Source organism: Osmerus mordax, chromosome 7 (genome assembly GCF_038355195.1).
Source record: "Osmerus mordax isolate fOsmMor3 chromosome 7, fOsmMor3.pri, whole genome shotgun sequence".
In the NCBI taxonomy this organism is placed as follows: Eukaryota; Metazoa; Chordata; class Actinopteri; order Osmeriformes; family Osmeridae; genus Osmerus; species Osmerus mordax.
Genome location: NC_090056.1, coordinates 11,788,907 through 11,810,681, shown reverse-complemented (window position 1 = coordinate 11,810,681; position 21,775 = coordinate 11,788,907). Strand labels below are relative to the sequence as shown.

At 44.3% G+C, this 21,775-nt stretch overlaps 1 protein-coding gene across 3 annotated transcripts; it reads right to left on the bottom strand.

Annotated features, from left to right (window-relative positions):
• Window positions 1–83: 83 nt before the first annotated feature.
• On the bottom strand, window positions 84–20,077 carry col2a1a (collagen, type II, alpha 1a). 3 transcript variants are annotated; one of them, XM_067239352.1, is made up of 54 exons: window positions 19,984–20,077; window positions 17,648–17,854; window positions 16,418–16,434; window positions 16,198–16,230; window positions 15,366–15,398; window positions 15,155–15,208; window positions 14,683–14,784; window positions 14,363–14,440; window positions 13,916–13,960; window positions 13,693–13,746; window positions 13,207–13,260; window positions 12,457–12,510; window positions 12,133–12,186; window positions 11,910–11,963; window positions 11,740–11,784; window positions 11,476–11,529; window positions 11,203–11,247; window positions 11,034–11,087; window positions 10,592–10,690; window positions 10,412–10,456; window positions 10,207–10,305; window positions 9,953–10,006; window positions 9,710–9,817; window positions 9,529–9,582; window positions 9,251–9,349; window positions 9,031–9,084; window positions 8,756–8,854; window positions 8,537–8,590; window positions 8,381–8,434; window positions 8,145–8,198; window positions 7,951–8,004; window positions 7,650–7,694; window positions 7,399–7,497; window positions 7,094–7,201; window positions 6,867–6,920; window positions 6,666–6,719; window positions 6,497–6,550; window positions 6,198–6,251; window positions 5,989–6,096; window positions 5,762–5,815; window positions 5,496–5,549; window positions 5,243–5,404; window positions 4,954–5,061; window positions 4,666–4,773; window positions 4,447–4,500; window positions 4,200–4,307; window positions 4,050–4,103; window positions 3,806–3,913; window positions 3,660–3,713; window positions 3,254–3,361; window positions 2,843–3,131; window positions 2,450–2,637; window positions 2,049–2,291; window positions 84–1,902 (listed from the first exon to the last, which is right to left on the bottom strand). In XM_067239352.1, the coding sequence occupies exons 1-54, from the start codon at window positions 20,075–20,077 to the stop codon at window positions 1,756–1,758; spliced, it is 4,473 nt and encodes a 1,490-aa protein (XP_067095453.1). In that variant the 3' UTR covers window positions 84–1,755. The 3 variants fall into 3 exon arrangements, with proteins under 3 accessions (XP_067095453.1, XP_067095454.1, XP_067095455.1); XM_067239353.1 differs by having other exon boundaries at window positions 17,660–17,854; XM_067239354.1 differs by lacking the exon at window positions 17,648–17,854.
• Window positions 20,078–21,775: the final 1,698 nt, after the last annotated feature.

Sequence of the window (21,775 nt, the reverse complement as noted above, 5' to 3'; positions counted from 1 at the left end):
ATGAATATACCTAATGAACAAGTAGGAGAGAACACTATTCATCACAGTTTCATGTACAAATGACTAATCCATTACAATCAGCATATCATTTTGTTTTCTTTATTTATGCCTATTAGGTGAAACAAACAGAATCCAACCATGCTTGACTCTGCCCTGAAACAGGAGAATGAATACAGTACTTTCGTTCTTGTGTTTTGAGATTCTCTTGTAAAACCCTCCCAGTCTCACATGCATGCACACTGTCAGACACCATGCACTAACTCACACCTGGGAGATTAGGTGACCAAGAGAAAACACAACTACAAAACATTTGTACACAATGGGCTCAGTAAAAAAGTTGTATTCCAACATATACGTATTTATTCAGAAGAAACACAATTAAAAATCAACTTCATTGTTACTTGGTTTTTCCTTTTATTTCCAATTTACATCAATTAAAAGTGTAACAAAATAGACAAAAACAAAACAAACAAAAATGATCATGATCATAATAAAATTAATAACAAAAAAAAAATATACACACCCTCACACACACAAAGACAACCCACCCTAGCTGTTTTGAGCGGCTCTCCTTGGAGTCTAATGGTTTGACTTTGGGGCTGGACTCCAGAGGAGGCGACCCAGAAGCCCCTGTCCCCTCTGTGGCCCGACTGCACCTTGTATCCAGGGTGGGGTGTGTGTGTGTTGTGTGAGGCTAGTGGGAATTGGGGGGGGAGTTAGGGATCAATGGCAGAGACTGAATTCTAAAACTCATAGCACCTTCTGAAGACATAGCAACCCACAGCAAAGATGGCTGTTCAGCCCCAGATCCACACAAAAGCAAAAATTTAGGTCAGCTCAGATTTTAGGTCAACATTTTCACTTTGTTTTTAAGCGTGAGGTAGCTTTAAACAATCAGGATGACTACAACAAACAAAACCGGTTTTTTTTCTCCCAAATTTATTCGAAAACTTTGGATGCTCATTAACTGGGTCAAAACACTTTTCACTAATGGGCATTCAAGGGTAAAGGACAATGAAAAATACATCCCAAATTAAACCTCACTTTCCAAAAAGTGTTGGTGTGCATATAGACACATGTACACACATTATGTGGAAATATATAAAACCATCTGGTTGTTTATAAACACAGACTTTTACAACAATAGAACCAAGGATTTATCATACACAGTAAAAGATTTGCTCCTGCTCTTGATGGAAAAAATTGGGAGCACCTGGAATTGTTATAATTACTGAAAATATTTGTTGGTCTACATTGATTCAAAATGCCGCATTTGTGGGTCAGGAAGGAGACAGGGAGGGAGGTGGAGCAGGACTGGCTGGTTCTTGGTGTTCTATAGTGGGAGGGGCTTGTCTTGCTTTTAAAGTAAACCCACCCAGTCCTACCTCACCTCTGACCCTTGAGGTTAGACAATAAATAAGTGACATCGAGTCATGTTTCTGTTCTGCATCACTCGTCCTTTGCTTGGTCCCTCTTCCTCCTGGCTCTGACTCATTCCCGTCAACACTGGGCCACATGGGAAACATGACTGGATCTCAGGAAGTGGGTTGACAGGGAACGTTGGAATTACGTACGGATATTGCCGGTGCCCTTCAGTGCTAACATCCAGGGAGTACAACTTGGAGAGCACTTCTTTGTGAGAGAAAAAGTAGCAATTATCTTTTTTTAATTTCCTGTCTTCTTTTTTTGTGGAGTGTGTAATGTTTCATAGTTGAGTTATTTCTTTCATGTTTTTGGTCGTTGAGTTATTCCACTTTACAAGAAGCAGACTGCGCCTACGTCCACTCCGAACTCCTGGTCTGCTCCTCCGACGTCCATGGGAGCAATGTCCACGATGGGCAGACGGGAGGTCTTCTGTGTTTTGTACTCGAAGACAGTCTTGCCCCACTGGCCTGTGTGTTTCTGTGGGAAGAGCGCAGATCATGTCTTCAGTGTGTATCTGGTTGTGAACTGTAATTATGACAGCAACTTTAGGATTGTACGGGAATGGAATGGGTTTGCCTGTGTTGTCACACTGAGGCAAAGAACCCTATTAGTGCAGGCCTTACCTTGCAACCGTCCTCCAACACGCCGTAGGTGAAGCGGCTGTTGCCCTCGGCTCTGATCTCCACGTCGTTGGAGCCCTGCAGCAGCAAAGCCTTCTTCAGGTTGCCTGTGGAGGCGTCCATGTAGGCCACGCTGTTGCGGCAGTGGTAGGTGAGGGTCTGGGAGGCCTCTGTGGACAGCAGCCTCAGGAAGGTCAGCTGGATGCTGGCAGCATTGGCAGCAGGGCCGTCCTGTGCGTAGTTGAACTGTAGGAAAGATGGACAGAGTAGAGGACTTAGTGGATAGAACTCTGGCATGGAAGACAATCACATTCTCCAAGTTACTGCAATTATCCAGGATAAAACTGCAGTCCAATTTGGAGAGAGATCGAAGCAGAAATGGTTGATGATGGAAAGAGCCTCACGTGGAATCCTCCGTTCATGGTCTCTCCGAACCAGATGTGCTTGCCGTCCTTGCCCTTGCTGCTCCACCAGTTCTTCTTGGGCACGTTGGCTATGCTTGGGTAGACGCAGGTCTCGCCAGTCTCCATGTTACAGAAGACCTTGATGGCATCAGCAGTGCTGCCAATGTTGGGATCCACCCAGTAGTCACCTGCAGAGGTACAGAGGCCCAACAAAAACAAATCACTATATGAACTTATTACAAATTATCCTTCTAATGTCACATAACATGGCATTCCACATCAGTCTCCTCCCTTTCAAAGGAATTGTTGTTGCAGCTATGCACAATCTATCCATCCCAGATTTCCCCGTAACTTTCTCCCTGTCGTCCTCCCTGTACCTGCTCCCGCACTCACCGCTCTTCCACTCAGGGTGGCAGAGTTTAAGGTCTCTGCAGGTGCGGGCAGGGTTCTTCTGGGTACCGTCTGGGCTGCGCAGGTTCTCGATCTGGTTGTTCAGGGACTTGAGAGTGGAGTCCACCTCCACGTCATGCTGCCTGAGGGAGCTGGAGGCCTCGTCGGCCCTCATGTACCTCAGGGGATCAGGGGACTTCTCAGGCTGAGACAGGCCAGCGAAAGCAGACATGTCGATGCCAGGGCCAGGGGGCCCGGGAGGCCCAGGGGGTCCAGCGTTACCAGGAGGACCCTGAAGATGGCAGAGGGGAGTGGAGGGGTTAGATGAGTATATAAGAGCAGTTTAAGTACCTGAGTATTCTACTGAATGATTATTCCACATTGTATTTTTAGCAGTCGAGGGCAGCTACTCACAGCTGGCCCAGTCTCTCCAGAGCGTCCACGGGGTCCGGGAGGTCCAACAGGTCCCAGCTGGCCGTTAGATCCATCCTTTCCAGCAGGGCCGACTGGTCCAGGGGGTCCCTGCACACATAGGAGGGGTCAACAACAGCTCAATGCTGGAGTGTTAACACTTCTTCATAGAAGAAGGAGGTTCACTGTTTGCCTGATGCATATGACTATATATGACCTATGGTTCATAATCAGCACCGGCCATTCCAGCCTCTGTTTTGTCAGGGAGATACATGTATGGTGATTGTATTTATTGTATTCTATCTGTAAGATTTGGCTTCCTCGAAAATATTGTTCTCTTTATGTAATCAGTAGGGAAATGCTTGTTTGTAAATGTTCTGTCATCCTCTCTCCTCTCCACTGGACCCACCTTGGCTCCACTGGGCCCAGCAGGTCCAGCAGCACCAGCATCTCCAGCAGGACCCTGTTTGGACACAGACACATCATGGAAATCAGTTGTTGGAACTCAGTAATCTTGAGGTGTAGTAGGCATAGCATGATGAGTAGGCGACTTACGGGAGGTCCAGGCAGACCCTGCAGACCAGTGAACCCACGGTGACCCTTCTGTCCCCTCTCTCCTGTCTCGCCAGCCTCTCCCTTGTCTCCACGGGGTCCTTGGGGTCCCTAAAAAAGAGAGCCACGATGTGTTGGTCAACTGAGTTAAAGTCGGAGCTCTTGCTGTCATTGTTGAGATATTTTTATAATAGTACGCCATCAACAGAAAACAAAATAAATGATAGTGAGACATGGTGATACTCACAGCCATTCCTCTGGCTCCAGCTGGTCCAGCGGGTCCAGCAGGTCCTTGGGCACCCTGACACACGACAGAGAGTTTAGCCAACCTCATTCAACTATTCAACAGTAACAACATATTTCATATTCACTTAAAATATGTGTGTGTGTCACTCACAGACTCTCCTCTGTCTCCCTGCTTGCCAAGAGGGCCGACGGGGCCAGGGGCACCAGGGGAACCAGGGGCCCCGGGGGCACCAGCAGGACCAGTGTTACCACGCTCTCCCTGTGGGTGGACACAACACCATCGCAAAGACAGTCAGGGGTTATGTAGTCATTATCAAGTTCTGCTTGATCCACAGTGGATCCAGTTAAGGTAAATAGCATGTTTTGGGTCCATCTGTGGTGTGATGCTGGTGTGTCACCTTGACTCCAGTTGATCCATCTCTTCCAGGGGGTCCATCTGCTCCAGCGTTGCCCTGGGAGGAGCAGAGAGAACGTTAGTGAGGTTCACAACCGCTTCCAGTCCCTGAGTAAACTAAGGCATTCAGGAGATGCAGACCATTGAAGCTTTTGATTGGATCTTGTTTTTATTATGGTCTGGTATTTTACCATGTATGCTGTCAATGTGGATTTGCACTGACCTCTCTACCAGGCTCTCCAGCAGGTCCACTCAGTCCAGGGGGCCCAACAGGTCCAGGGGGTCCACGATCCCCGCCAGCACCAGGAGCTCCCTGCTTACCAGGCTCGCCCTAGAAACAGGAAATAGATCCATCAGGGAATGTCACTCCAAAAATGTATTCTGACTAGTTTGAAGCTGTATTTCTGTCAACACAACTTTACTGTAACGGTTCACTCATAGCTAATATAGTATCATATAAAACCCTGCCACTGGATCTGTTTGTCTAGACATAAGAAAGTGAGAGACTCACAGAAGGTCCAGGAAGGCCAGGGAAGCCCCTCTCTCCACGCTGCCCAGGCAGACCAACAATACCACGAGATCCAGCCAATCCATTGGGACCTGAAGGTCCATCGGGACCCTAGAGAAAGAGACCAAGACCTTGGGTCAGCACTCAAAACACCATCTTTTACAGTTCCTTACAAATCAAACCAAGCTGACCACAATACAATGGAATGTGTACAGTACAAAACTTCATCATATCCAATAAACTGAGGTGGTGATAACAGTTTTGACAATGCCAGGGTGAGATGGCTACTCACAGGGGGTCCATCCTCTCCAGCATCTCCCTTCTCTCCTGGGGCACCAGCAGCTCCACGCAGCCCAGCATCTCCCTGTCTTCCTGTGGGGCCTGAATCTCCACGAACTCCCTTAGGACCATCTTTACCAGAAGGTCCAGCAGGGCCAGAAGCACCAGGGTTACCCTGACAGAGAGAGAGAGATACAGGAATACTTCAATCACAGCACAGGGTTTATGGATAATCTGTGAATGGTTATGATTTTTGTGACACTCACATTGGGACCAGGAGATCCAACTCTTCCAGCAGCACCAGGGAAACCAGTAGCACCCTATCAAATAGAGCAAGGAAAAGAAAACTTTGCTTAGATTAGATTTGATTCGTCATACGATGATTACTTTGCTACTATAGGAATGTGAATGTAAATGTGAATATGTATACCTTTATACAATATAGGGAAGCAGAGAAGTCAGTATAAACCTAAGATATTATTTGGGTGCTAGTTTCTTCCTGTGATGAGGAAGTGAAGAAGTGTTTACTCACAGCAGCTCCCTGAGCTCCACGGGCTCCTTTAGGTCCAGAAACACCAGTGGGACCCTGTAACAGATTCAAACAACAATCCATCAATTACTCCAACTTAGTATGGGCCCATGCATAGATACTACTACTATTGTATTACTTCAAGCAGACAATCATATTTCTACAACTGAGACATAAAGGCTAGTGTCTTCCACCTGGACTGAGCATTGCTCCTGGAGAGAGGTACTCACCACAGGTCCAGGGGCCCCGGAGGGTCCCTGAGGGCCAGGTGCACCAGCGTCACCCTTCTGTCCACCCTCACCAATCTCTCCCTTGGCACCAGGCTGTCCATCTGAACCCTATGTAGACAGAGGAAAAACAAGAAAGAAATGTGTGATCTTGTGTTGTCCTATTCAACAGCCACTGTCATAGCTGCTAGGATTAGAGAGGCTGTACTCACAGGAGGTCCAGCGAAGCCAGCAGGCCCTGGAGGACCAGTCTCACCACGGTCACCCTGCAGGAGGACAGAGGAGACTCATGTTACACTTCAGGAAGACCAGGTCGCGAGGTGGGAGAGTGTTGTTTTAATGTACACCTCATTGAGGGACTCTTCCACTGTATAATGATGTGAGTGATTTACATGTCAGCGCGTGGCTGTCAAGAGTTTTGACTTTGGGTTTGTTTTCATAACAGTTATGATTTTTGATCGTTTTCTCTTAATATTGTAACATAGAGAGAGGGGTAGAGGGGGGGACTTACAGGAGCACCACGAGCACCACCAGCACCAGTAGGTCCAGAAGCTCCAGTCTCTCCCTGGGAGGGAACAATAGAGCGGTGTGAGAAGAGCAAGAAACACATTAAACACTTTGAATTCACTCCATACCATCTCCTATCAACCAGAATATAAATCAAAAGGTGTAATTCTCACCTTAGCGCCATTAGGTCCAGCTGGACCAGGAGGACCAATTGGACCAGTCAAACCCTGAAGAGGAAGAAAAAGAAAGACAGAGAAGATAGGGGGAGATATTTCTCATCACTCTCATTGACAGTTTTTGGATAATTATCTGAAATAGAGACAGGTGAGCTACTTCAGGAAAATGTTGGTTCTAATCCGCAGCTCAGGACTCACCCTAGAGCCATCCTTTCCAGAAGCACCCTCAGGTCCTTTCTCACCATTGTCACCCTGAAGGACAAAGAAAAGACGAGCATTCATCCCATGTGCTGTGTGCTCGATCAGAAATACAGTAGGAGGACTAGCAGGACATGAGTTCCTACACCGATCATGTATATAGTAGCATTAATTCAAGACAGTTGTTCAGACAGAAATGGTGCATTGATTGGAACCATGTTCCTTACTCTGTCTCCCTTAGCTCCAGAGATACCACCAGCTCCTCTCTCTCCTGGCATACCCTGGAGGCCTGGGGGTCCCTGGGCACCAGCACCGCCAGATGGCCCGATGGCTCCCTGGTTGAGAAATGGAGAGTGGACTGATATTGCATAGCGGAGACTGACTGATCAGTTGGAAACACTATGTTAGAATTCAGTAGGGGCATACTGTAAGTAGCTGTAGACAAGGGTACATAAAATGGCGATAGAAGACCCATAACAAAATCAAGAATGGAAGATTGTCACACAGATTGTCAGAAAGATTGACTACAAACCTTGGGTCCATCAGTTCCGGGAGTTCCAGGAAGTCCACGAGGTCCCTGCAGACCCTGAGGTCCAGCTCCACCCCTCTCGCCAGGGAAACCACGCTCACCCTATCAGGGAGCAGACAGGCAGGATGTGAATGTTAGATTTATGGATATAGAATTTGCTATCAACCCAGGAACAAACCTATATATCAGTCTGTATCTGGCTCTGCAATTACTGTTCAATAATGTGAAGATTTTATCATGTAATCGAAACTCACTCTAGGTCCAGTGGCACCAGCAGCTCCACCCTCTCCAGGAACACCCTGTGTTGAGAAGAGAGATAGCATGTAGCTGAACATCCACTCATCATTTGTGTTTTTCAAAGATATCTTAGTTGTTTCAGTAATCTTAAATTACTAGTGCAAAGACCAAACTTCAGGTCAGGTCAGTCATTTCTGTGTTCTTTAGCTCTACAAGTTCTCTGTATGGGGGACTTAAAATGAGAAGGACAATACAATGGATTTCGACCCACATATATATGTGACATAGAAAGAAAGTGTGGACTGTGAGAAGACTCACCTGGTCACCTGGCTTGCCACTCTCTCCTGGGGGTCCACCAGGTCCAGGCAGACCCTAAACAGCAACAGGACACAATCAGCCATGCTTTATGATGCAATCAAAGACAGACCAGGATATGTACTGGTGAGAGAGTGTTTCAAAGCTGCATGGATCCATAGCATGCAGTCTTTTGTAAAGTATAAAGATAGACTCACCTGGAAGCCAGAGGGTCCAGGCTGTCCTTGCTCTCCTCTCTCTCCAGCAGGTCCCTAGAAGGGGACAAATACAAGCCATCAACTCAGGCAGATCAGTAACACTGCACAGCCAGGTAAGAGGTGGCTGTACAGATGAACTTAGGAATCATGGCTTTTGCAGATACTCAGTCAACTACAGGTATCTTCTGAAACTAGGTTTGATAAGAATTTATTTGTTAAATTAAACCATCACTTACAGCAGGACCGGGAGGCCCAGCAGCACCAGTCTCACCATCCTTTCCGCCCAGACCCTGTACACAAAAGGAAAAACACACTTAGTTACTTGTTCACGTTAAAGTATTATAGAACCACACAGGGGCACAAACAAATACTGTGCAAGACAATGATCTTACCCTCAGACCAGTGCGACCAACAAGACCCTTCTCTCCTGCTTTGCCAGCCTCACCCTGAGAAGGACAAATCATACTGGTTAGTGATATGGAACATACCATTTCTATACGAAGTAATACTTTTTGATGTTGAATATAGGTATAACCTCCCCAGGTTGGCACAATTAACCTTTTTTTATGCATTATTCATCTATTCTTTGTCAGAAAGCCTGTGACACTCACATTGGCTCCCTTAGGTCCAGGGAATCCCATCACTCCAGGCTGGCCACGGGCACCCTGAGGACCAGGAGGTCCAGGGCGACCATCCTCACCAGCGGCACCCTGTCAACATGACACAGCATCCCTCATCAGCACTGGACACCACCACACACCAATCACACTAGGGTTTCAAGACTAAGATGGCAAAATTGGTCTCTATAACAAGGCTTCTCTCCTGCCTATTTGTCTATAATGGAAATAGATTACAGGTAGATATGTCTTGGAGTTATCATACTTACAGATGGACCACCTTTACCCTGAGGACCAGCATCTCCAGGGCGACCAGTGAGACCCTGAAAACGCAAGACACAAGCAAGACTGTCAACATCACACCAGAACCATGGAAACCTCTTCGGCTGATATTCTGCTCTAAAATTTCAGTGACATGTATCACAACACTGGAAAAGGTGTCAGTATTCCAGAGTTTTGGTCACAGGGGATATGATCAGGGGGACTCACTCTGGCTCCAGGCAGACCAGGCTCTCCTGTGCGGCCGGGGTCTCCAGTACCACCCTTAGGCCCACCCACTCCAGGAACACCACGGTCACCAAGAGCACCCTGCACAGGAAGAGAGAGAGACATGAAAAATCTGAAGACAATTTGTATGGATCATTGGGATGAGTTAAAAAATGACACAATGTAAATGAGTTGAGTTGTGCAACAGGCTTGCAGTTCCAATCAGTTTCAATGTGCTGATTGGTGAAACATTTACAATCAGTAACATGAGCAGGACCCACCTTAGCACCTGCAAGACCATCCTGACCTGGGAAACCACGATTACCAGGAGCTCCCTAGAGACAAGGACAGAGAGATATTTTCATCATGATTATCGAGCTGGTCAACAGCCGAAAAGACAACCTAACAACCTATATGACAAACTCGTTATTCCAGTAGCTGCATGGTTTCCCTGGTTCTCACCCTCTCGCCAGGAGGTCCAAGTGGTCCAGCAGCACCAGGCTCTCCTCTGGCTCCTCTCTTGCCCTCCTCACCAGCTGGGCCCGGGGCTCCGAGGGGACCGGCAGGGCCCTACACACAGTCAACATGCAGAAGCTTCATTGGTACCAACCCACTTCGGATACCAGTCACTTAGACAATAGACTGGAGAAAGATGAGTGTAATCATGAGTCATTGGATCATTGTCAGGAAAGGAACAGAACTCACAAGCTCCCCCTTGGGTCCGGCTTCACCTTTGAACCCAGGAATACCAGGGTCTCCCTAAAACCAAGACAGGGACAGTCATTACACACAGCCTGAATGAATATGATTATAAGCAGCACTTAGATGTGAACATTTCTCTTTTACATTTAGTTAATAACAAGATACTTCTTCTGTAAGAAGTGACTTTAATACATGTACCACCCAGACCATGTTGGGATTCCTAGGTTTTGGGTTGATCTTGTAGTGTAGTGACCTACCGACTGTCCCTTGGGCCCAAGAGGTCCTGTTGCTCCCTGTGGTCCGGGTGGGCCACGTGGGCCTGGGAATCCAGGGGCACCAGAAATACCAGAAGCACCCTGCACAGATATAGACACCAGTCAGTATTACTGAGTATTAAACTAATAATGGGGAAGGAGACCTGTTCTACAAAACTCTAGTGAGTGTAAAAGGAGGTTTACTTACAGCAGATCCTTTAGCTCCAGGGATACCATCAGTACCAGGGTTGCCCTATATGACCAGAGTGAGAGAAGAGAGAATAAGCAAATAGAATGATCCAAAACTGTATATTTGATATACTAAATCCAGTTGAGAAGGTGTTTTGGTGTACATCAGACTGGGGGTTTGAAGTGCCAAGCTACGTACAGAGGCTCCTGCAGGTCCAGGAGATCCTGGGGTGCCAGCTTCTCCACGGGGTCCCTGAGCGCCCTCAGATCCACGGGCTCCAGTGGGGCCAGCCTCTCCCTGAGAGCAGATAAGATGGTCTGTGATTGATTGTTTTGATCAATAGTGAATGGAAGAACATGTGCTACCTTCTGTTTGTTATAAAGTGGAAGAACATGTGCTACCTTCTGTTTGTTATAAAGTGGAAGAACATGTGCTACCTTCAGTTTGTTATAAAGTGGAAAGACTTTCTTTATCTCATTGCAGCTTATCAGTAGTGAAGCAGTACATGACCCTTGATATGGGTGGGGTGGGATTGAGCATGTCGAAACAAGGTTATAATGTTGCCTGCTCAAAAGATAAAACATGACAGGTGGATATATTGAGAACTGGCAGTAAATGACCTGAGTTGTTCTGTACAAACCTTGGCACCTGGAGACCCTGGGAAACCTGGTGCTCCAGCAGGACCAACAGGCCCCTAAAGGAGAGAAAGGTCAGAGGTCAGTTATTAGCTTACTTTCAATGATTTGTTTTGAAAACAAAACGATGACATTCACTGTAGAGGAAACAAACATAGGGTATTTGATACTCACATTGGGACCAGCAGGACCAGGCAAGCCATCATTACCACGAGCACCCTAAGGAAGAGCAGGATGGAGAGGGAGACAAGACAGTGGTGATGACATGGGTTTTCTGATGGACATCACTTACATGACCAGAGCAATTTGAATTCTAATGTTGGTTATTCATGCATATAAAACTGACATGGGACCATAATAAAGTATCCAATATAATGTAATGTAAATATATTGATATCATGAGCCGAATTGTTGAGTTGGGTGGAGGGGCAAAGTGCTGTTACTCACAGCAGATCCAGAGGGTCCAGGACGACCTCTCTCACCAGGCAGACCACGTGGTCCCTACATCAGACAAAGGCAAAAGAGTTTAGAGTCAATTAAACCATTGCATGAAAACTTATAGTACATGGCCTAAACTTGTTCTGTGGCTCCTCACTGACAACTAATTGTGTCAACTAATTGTATGAACTCTAATATGTCTTCATGGCTGTGACAAGTAGTCAGTTTAAAAAAGTTGACTTCAAGGTAACTCTCAAGAAACGGCTGACTCACCATAGGTCCAGGGGCTCCGTTCTCTCCGGGAGCACCACCCTCCCCCTACAGGGCGCAGGATGAGGCAGTCAGACTCCATGTACAATAATACATATTAATACATACACATGAGGCCTCAGTAGATCTCCAGAGAGGCATGTGAGAGACTTTCAGATTGACAGGTGTCTGACCTTGGCTCCTGCAGCACCACCCTCTCCTTTGGCACCATCCAGGCCAGGGTGACCCTACGGTAGAGACAAAGAGACTGGTTAGGACTGGTCACCCAAGCTCCAGCATTGTGACACCAATCATTATGTAGTGTGGCTAATCGGGTTGAACATGTAACTTGAAGGATAGCGTGTACATACTGGTGTCCTGTTTAATGACATGATAAGAAAGTTAGAAGAAACTCACTCTGTGTCCTTTAATTCCAGGAAGTCCAGGGGTTCCAGGGAATCCACGAGCACCCTGTGATGAAGAGGACAAACAAGAAATAAAATTGAAAATCTTATATTTCTATTAATCTTTAATAAAAACATGGTCTTGCTTGAAGAAAGTCATGAATAATGGGCTTTATAAGGACCTATAAAGTGTAGACTTAGTCTGGAGATAAAAAAAAAGCTAAAATATGTGCATTGCTTGCCTGCAATCAGCTTTTATTTGTGTAGTTCGTGGTTATTCTTGAAATGTGTGACAACTGTTAAAAGATAAGACAGAAAATGAAGTACTATGCAGTACCTGAGGCCCTGCAGGTCCACGCTCACCAGCCTTTCCAGGTTTACCAGCCTCACCCTGGAGACAGACAGAAAATGAAACTATTACATATGATTTCAAACTATTCTACCTACTACTTTCTACCTACAACATCAGTATTTATAACTTTGCGGTCAACAGAGCCACACAGAGTATGGTTTTCGGGGGACATGGAGAAACAGGGCCAGGTGAGTGTCTATTTATGGTGTTCATTGGAAGCTGCAGTTCTCCAAAGTCTGACGTCATTCTGACCTTTCCTGGCTGATGAACAGAATCTGTTATACTGAGGATATGAGGCTGATCATCAGCCAATCCTAGGAATGAATGATTGACAAGGAGTGTGCCTGAAGGAAGCTCCACTTATACATTAGGAAGGACACAAGGACAATTAAAGAACATGAAACTAAGAGTAGGGAGGATGTCTACGGAACACTGGAGCATAAATGTGCACATGCAGTGTTTACATGACACTGTGCTGGGCCATATGAGGAAGACAATAAAAACATTATTATATTATAAACAAACAAACAATAAAGTATGTATATCTTGGTTTGTATTTGGATGCGTATGCACACTTTGTCAGTCTATATTGAGATAAGGGCTAAAACGTAATGACATTTGTGGCTAGTGCTTGTGTACTGTGATTACACTTTGCATTGAATTTAAGGCCCTGCCCAGACCAAAGTGTTGGGCCTTGTCAGCACATTTCAAAATAGTTTTCTTTATGGTACTTACATCACTTCCTGGTTTGCCAGAGGGTCCAGATGGGCCACGGGGTCCCATGGGGCCCTGTTACAGAAGAAGGACAAAATACTTGAGACAGCTTATATAGACAGAAGGCTCAAAGTAACAGTACAGCACTGTGTTTATTATATTACGTTGTTTAGTCCATTTCATTAACCTACTTAGTGCTGTCTTATCAGAAGTCTTTTGAGCATGTCAAACTACTTTTCCTTTATCTAAGTCAACAGAATTATATTAACCATAGAAGTTAGTTTGCAATTAGGAGTATGGGTGTGGTGATTTCCACATTCCAGGAATTGATACCTCTTATGACCCTTCTCTCACATGAGAGCATTTTTAGGTTCGGGTTTATAGGTCAGTTTTGGTTAGATTCAAGCCCATGGCAATTACCTGACATTATACAATCTGTTTTCATAGGGGCTTTTGTGACAAGAGACTTGTGTTGTACTCTGAGATGTTTTTAATAGATATACTCACAGCTGCACCGGGCTCGCCAGTCTCACCGGGGTTTCCTTGGAAACCTTGTGGGCCCTAGGAGTGACATAGAAAATGAGGTATTAATCAGCCAAAGAGTGCTGTCAAGAGATCCTATCATGGTTAATGTTCTCTCTCTTACAAAGACTTAACACAGGAGCTAATGAATTATCTGCAATTATGATGACACCCAGCTCATAGTTAAATGTGTGATGAGAGTACTTACAGGGGCTCCTGAGGGGCCTGGGGGGCCACGGGGACCCATAGGGCCCTAGAAGAGGGAAAAGAAGAGAGAGTGTCTATCAGTATATTGATATTCATTGGTGGAAGTACTGCATATTCTTTTAAGACTGTCTTAAAAGTTACAACTCTGTCTGAAGTTACAGCTCTCCATATTGTTGCACTCATTAAATCATACATTTAGTGTTTACACTTAAAATATAAATGCCAACAGCAATGTAGCCTAAAGTGTTGTGAAATACAATCCAGTGGTTACCTTGTGGACACAAGGTGGCAGTATCTAAGTACATTTCACAGCTAACATTCTGCAGCACATCCCCAGGATGGTTTACTGACAATCAGGTGGATACCGAAATACTGTGCAAGCCTCTAAAGCAGAGGGTCTGCTTTTGGCTCCAAGGAAGTATGACCACTGTTCTCACACAATCCTTACCATAGGTCCTTGCATCACTCCCATCTGAGCACCTCCAGCTTTCTCATCAAATCCACCTGCCATCTGAGCAGCAAAGTTCTGCAAGTATACAAGCGATTAGAAGAGACAATATATTATTATTATAGTAGTAGTAGTATTTTACAAGAGAACAATGTATCATTTTTCTGATAAAGAAGGCTGACTCTGCTGCATTGTGTCAAATGATCTGATCTTTACTCTTATACTCTGTGAAGAGAGCCCATCCAAAAGAGACACAATGTGTGAGAAATCACGTTTGTTATTTTCTACTCTAATGCCTTGAGCCCATGTTCCACACTCACCCCGCCAAGTCCAGGGGGGCCATTGGGTCCAGGGGGGCCAGGGGGTCCGGGGTTCCCTGGGGTGCCAGGCTCACCATCTCTTCCTCTGGGGCCAATATTTCCCTAGGGAAAATTGGGAACAGATAAATGAAATGTCACTTTTCACATGGATGTGTACACTGCAAGTTAGCAGCTGGATTCAGAGTCTGAAAAGATGATATAATCTCGTAATATATACAGTTTCAGACCTGCAGCAACAATGAAATGTATGCCTGGTGTCTATAGCTAGCATTGATTAAATTAATCTAAAGTCAGAGCTTAATTATGATAAGCAGTTCAATGAGCACCAAAAATGTAATAGGCAGTTGCTTCATTAATGTCAAATATAGTATTGACTACCGTTAGTTCAACAGCCCCTTCTGTATTAACTGTGAGTTTTTTTTGGATGACATAAATGTAGGTCATTTTAAAGTGGCTGCTGACTCGTTCTTACCTTATCACCCTTAGCACCTGCCTCTCCACGTGGTCCCTGCTCTCCAGAGGGGCCCTACAGAGACAGCAGATTAGCAGCTAAGAAAGATGCACATCCACAAACAACTGCATTTCATCAATAGTATTATGAGCAGGCAAATAATTGAAATGAAATATAAGGGCTTATATGAGCTCTGATTGTGTTTAAATAGTTTAAAATGCAAAATGTTTACCATGGGGCCTGCTGGTCCTTTTGGTCCTACAACCTGGAGAGGAGAGCAAAATGGGCTTTCTGTCAGTCTTCAGTATTCGTTGAAATAAAATACGTTTTGTCACATGAAACATCTGTCATGCATGGGTCAGGTAGCACATATTTAAATAGTTAAGATGTTAGAGTGGACAGTGCTGGCAGCACACATGAAGCAAAAACACAACATGAGGAGGATTGAGACTGACACTAAAAACATCACCTCCCTTAGAAATGCCACCTCTACTTGATTCTGCTCTGTCCACTCAACCAGTGCCAGTGCCATGCAAGTGACTAAGAAACTAACTGGATTCAAGAGGATTTTATTCGGTTCATTATGTTTCAGGAATTCAGGGCGCCTCTCTTTGTGTCTACGAGGGCCCATTAAACATGGTTGCTAATCACTTTTCAACAAGAGGCCATGCCGCTAGATCAGATGACTCATAAAAAAGTTAAAAGTGGGTAAATCCATGGAATGTGTGTAGCAAGGTGATGCTCTGATATATTAGGAGGCTTGACCCATGTCTGAGAAAAGCAGGCCAACAGAGGCTATCTTTATATTTAAAATATTCAATATTTCAGATCCATGTCTAGCCTCCATAAGAACATGACTAGAAACTAGAGCCTGTTTCCCTCAGTCTAGCCCAAATGTTGCTGTCAAAGCAAAACAGCTGTCTAAATTACAAGTGGATAACTCTAAGCTTGTCCATAAAAGCAAAGGTTAATAGTCTGTATGAAAGAAGAGATCCCCGAGGTGTGCAGTTAAAGGACCCAAGCAGACGCGGAACACAGAGTTCAAACATGGTGTGCATACTTACATCTGCAATCTCGCCTGGTTCACCTTTCTGGCCCTAATCAACAGAAGGAATGGAAATTATATTTAGTGGTCTGTATTTACGTGTTATGGCCACATATACTTATATTAATGTAACCCACATTCTGAAAAACTATATTAACTACAGTATGTACACAACAAAAAGGTGTCTCTTTACATTAGATCAACACAACAGAGGTATTTGTCCTGACCCTTTGTCTCACCTTAGCACCAATTGATTCTGATGTGGCAGATGGAGAGATGAGGAAGAGAAGAAGAGGACAACATTAAAATAGGTTAACCAGTTACATTGCTGCAGAACCACCCTCCAGGGTTGAAGACTGACAAGGGCAGACCAAGCTACATCTTCCTTTCAGTGGAAACCAGTGGAAATCAATGACCAACCACCAAACCCATAGACCCCAGGAACCCATCCAGAAAAGATTATGAGGTTAATTGTAGCTCCAGCGGGAAGAAGCAAGAGAAAGCTAAAGGATTAACAGACAGCAGGTAAGATTCAATAAGATTCTCCACAACAAACAAAGGGTTTAGTATTCTTGCATGTGGTTTTGTTTAAATAGTGTATGCACTACATTGGATTCTGCTGTAATAAAATTCTGCTTTTTGTGGTTTACACAAATATATTGATTGTTGACACAAGAACTTAGTGGTTTTGCACAGTGCCTCTGAATTAGTTAAATACCAGTAGGTGTCCATATGAATTATAAAGGACTGTTAAGAGTTTGATAAGCAGCAATGTCAATTTTAGAGGTGTAATAAACTATATTTTCACAGCATATGTACTGGTGTAGATTTAGTACCAACCCATGATGGAAAACATGTGTACCAGGAGTATATGAACACAACATAGTATTATGCTGGTCAAAGCAGTAAGCATGGGAGAACGCAAGGTGTCTGAACCCAAGCAGCAGGCTGGACCACTTCCTGTCCATGACTGAGTTGTTTTGCCACATGGGGATACCAAGAATAACCTCCATGTGGCAAAATCAGTCAATGATTGACAGATAATCATTCAGCCCACAGTACTAAGAGGTTCAGAGGCTTCAGTTTTCCTGTTTTCTAGTGAAAGCAAACAGAGTTAGGTCAAACCTGACAGCACATCCTGAGATCCGACCACTCACAGAGACAGCGTGCATAGAGAGGGGCAGAGTCTCAATGATGTTGCTGATCATGTCTTTAGACCAAAGCAAGCTGGGTCAAAAACACTTAAGAACAAGGAACAGCTGTGGTAAATCATTTACTTACAAGAGACTGTGGTGGGTATTAGCCTTAATCATGTATGCATCATTGGCGTTAAGCCACTGCATGTAGGCTATCTTATATCTTGAGGCCAGATGTCATAACCAGCTTTAAGTTCCCAGTTCAAAGTGTTTTCCAATGTCAGAAGGTGTACAGTAATTTATTCATGAGCAGGTGAATAAATAAATTACAACCAATGGGGGCGCTGGCGTCAGCAGGGCAGATGGGGCAGCATTCTCCGGATGGGATGATGGGGTTGGGGCACTCTTTGATCTCCTCGCAGATAATCTCATCACACAGCACTGCCCCGCTGTCGCACACACAGATACGACAAGGCTCCGGCTTCCACACATCCTTATCATTATAGCGTCGGCCATCCTGGATACAGCCACCTGCCTCCTCTGTAGTAGCCACCAGGGGGCGCACATAAGGCATTGCCAGGGTAGGGAAGGGGAGGATAATTGGGGTTAGGGGGGAGGAGAAGATAAGATTGGGTTGGGGCAATGGAATACATTTGTGGGTTGTAGAGTTTGGTAACAGGAGTCATGGAGGATGATGATGATGAGAGAGGCAGAGGTGGGTGATGGGAGGAGAGGGAGGGAAGAGACATGGGAGGAGTCATTCAGGCAAGGATGCAGGGGTGTGGTATAGGAGGGGTAGAGGGGAGCAGGGGATAGTGGGTGGAGAAAGGGGAAAAATCAAAGTTATCTTCCATCAAACAAGGCCTCAATCATACCACAAACACAAATACGTCAACAATCCACAGCATGACAAACACCACTCAAATTGAGGCATTATTAACATATTCCGGATGATTTGCATGAACACTTAATGGAAATTTAGGAGAGGCCTGTCCATCATACCGAGTTGTTGTATAACCCTGGAATGCATGCTACAGTAATTCAGGTGCTGGGTTTAACGATGGGCCACATGTATCTCAGACAGTATAATCGGTTGGATATTCTCAAGATTTTATGCACTAAACTGAAGAAATGAACTTGATTTAGTCTGGAGGAATGGAACTAGGACAAGCCTCCATTCCCCTTCATTAAACAGAGATCTCTAAGGCAGCATTGCTGGCTACTTACAAAGAGTTCATTTAGCAGAGAGAACGAATGCCCTAGTAGAACTATTTCACATAGCTGGGTGAGTATATTTAACCTGTAGACCTGCTTTGCTCTCCAAAGACCAAGTGACCTTATATGAATGAGTCCTTCTCATTGGGAGACTGTGCCCAATTGACAAGTTGCTGCCTTAAGTAAACAGGGGTCCTTCGAAATTCTCCATCTGGATCTCATACCTGTGCCAAGCACCAGTTCAAACAAACTGTAGAGAAGTGAAAATAGGGGACTCTTATTCACAAGGTTAGGTCTACTAAATGCAGCCATTTGTTCTTCTACCATATGTGTGAAGGAGATTCTTAGCATGTACGTCCTACCAGACTATTCAGTACACGTCAAATGAGAAAATCCTTTTTTTGAAATCTATTTTTCCTGTCTGTTATTGGCCTTTAATTTGTGATATTGTTGCATAATATTGTAGTTAAAGATGTTTTGGAAAGAAGCCAGGTTTTGTCGCCCCTGTTCAATACCACAGTTAAATACAAATGCAGGAATAGGTGAACATTACATCAAACCTAAATATTCATCTTCAGGTTTGGTCAATAGTGGCTCTATAGCCTAGAAGCTCTGTTATGGTTGAATTGTTTCTCTACCATGCCAAGTAACTGACTGCCACTTACTTCCTGCTACCCTTTGAGCCCACTAGGCTGGGGTCAAGCAGTTTATGACCCCTTTACTACTCCTGCTTACAAGCAGAATACAATATTTCTTGCCCTTAACCTCCTCCTACTTGCTTGACTATGAATTATTGAAAATAGAAATACTAATAATAAATACATCACAAGTAATTTTTGTCAATACTGATCTGAAATTGTGTAAAAATGTCTGGACATTTCAAGGATAACCCTGATACATGCTCTGTTATGCAGTACTGTGAAACACTGGCAGCTCAGTGTATGTGCTGACCTAGAGAGGATGCACTGTGTATGTCCAGTGAAACAAAAGGATGCTTGTTCACCTGGTCCTCCATCCCTCACAGATGTGCCTTGATAGCCTCACCCATTCTCCATGCAGGAATGTAATACTGCAAATAAAGTGGTTGATGCCTGCAAACTGCAAATCCTAAACTACAGGCAAAATAGGTCAAAGTCTATACAAGAAATACCAGGCATTGCCTCTGTAGTTGTTACAGGTCACTTCACACTGGCAAACTCTATGATCTGATCTGCTAATTGTCGAAATAGAACACCTCCTGTCCTAATTAACCAACAACAGAGACGAACCAGGCCCATCAACAAGTGAAGTGGCTGTATGTGTGTGCCGGTTCAATTGTCTTCACCTATGTCTATACAGTACTTTATCCCACAAACATTTGAACGTCTTTTCATTCCCTCAAACAATGAAACCAACAAACAAACACAGAAATCAAACATAAAATCTTAAGGCAATAATTTTAAGCATAAACTTACGGTCGTCTTCTTGTTGACATCTGACAACGGATAGTAAAACAACCTGGGATGCTACAAGTAGCAGAACAGTCCTTGAATCCACAAAGCTGAACATGTCTAAATATTAGACACGCAGGACCTTGGGTGAGAAATAAATTGACGGAGCAAGACGCGTCTCTCGGTCAGTGGTGAGTAATTGTGTGTTCCCAGAGACTACAGAACCATGCAGTCAACCTTCCAAAATCGAAGTGGAATCCAACGCGGGGCCCCAGCCGGCACTTAGCACCCACCGCGTCAGGGCAAGAACCGCGGTTTTATGTCCACTGCCCCTTCTATGAATCGTCGTATATTCCAAAATACCAGTCCTTCCCCCATACCCCCAATCGAGTTGAAACCCGAGCCCTATCATCCTCCCCTAAACTTCATCAGCATCTTTTCTCCTCGGACCCTCTCCCAGTACCCTCCTTTCTACCCTTGACCTGCCACGGAGAGGAACCCGAAATGCCAGAGGGAGCGAATAGTGTGATTTTCCTTTTAAATTAATATATTGGTCCACAATTTATTGCAAATGTGACTTGTTAAACATTTTATAAAACATTTCCATTGTTTATTAGAATTTGAAGATCTGGTTTGAGCAATTATTCGATTTTTTGGGAGGGTTGGAATTGAATCTAGAGGCCTGAATTCAGTTGGAGCTAAGCCTCCCAGTTATATGTACTACTTCAATATACATGCCTATACAACATTTACAGTATAGTCCTGTTACATGTGGACATAGGTTTATTATCCTAAAGTGATTAAATATGTAACTGAGAGTGAAATAAAAAGAAGTTGAATCACTACAAATAAGGTATACAAAATATATATGCCTGTTATATGGCCCACTGAGATGTAGAGTTTACAGTATATGGATTACATTTGTTACAATCCGCTGCTATCGATGGATCTCCCCTGAGGTGGAGGGCTGAGCCATGTCATCACCTGGTTTGTCCAGTGTAGCGTTGATCATGAGTCCAATGTGAGAATTAATGTGTGCTGCTTTCCAACAACATTACATCTCTCTCCAGACTCTGCATGTGCCTTGCTGGATTAAAGTGGTTATTTGTCTTGGTGGGTTCCATCAAAATGCAATCCGTATTTTTTACATGTATCTTAAGCCTCTAGACATAACAGTCAGACACAACATAATGTTTTATACTTCAAACAATCAATAGTTGTTTCTGTGGAAAAGATGTATCACCAGGATAAAATATAATATATCTAGAGCAACTGTTTGCCAAATATATGATTAAAAACACTAAATAAAAAACACGTTTTGTTTCATATAATACCACATTTGCACATGGAGAACATAGGTGAACTAAGTTTGTTTAAAGGACCACAAGACTCTAAAATAATCTCTAGAGGACTATGCCTATACCCCAGTAACACAACATTTCCCACAGAGACAAGATAACATAGATATGTCAGACTCTCCTCATTATGGGACTGTGCCAGTGCAGGAGTACAGGGTGAAATGTCTTTTGAACTTAATCATGTACCTCTCCTTGGCAGATTACGCCAGGTGAGAGATCCTGAAAGGGGATCTTTGTTGAGACCACTGGCAAAGTAATGCTGGGGTCATGACCTCTTAGAGAGTCCCCTCATTCCTCATACAGGGAAGAAAGAGACTAAACCTTCAGTCCTCAAATCTGATCACTTTCTGTTTGTATTCTTTTTTAACCTCCATCCAATAGTTAAAATAGTGTCAGCAAGGCTTTAAGATAAGGAAATACCTAGAATATCAACTGTCTAAAGCCACAACAATTGATGC

Coding starts and splice junctions, on each gene's coding strand:
- col2a1a (XM_067239352.1), bottom strand. CDS start 20,077: ATGTTCAGCTTTGTGGATTCAAGGACTGTTCTGCTACTTGTAGCATCC. Junction 17,855..19,983: donor ATGTCAACAAGAAGACGACC/GTAAGTTTATGC, acceptor TGGCTACTACAG/AGGAGGCAGGTGGCTGTATC. Junction 10,691..11,033: donor CAGGGTCTCCAGGTGCCAAG/GTTTGTACAGAA, acceptor ATCTGCTCTCAG/GGAGAGGCTGGCCCCACTGG.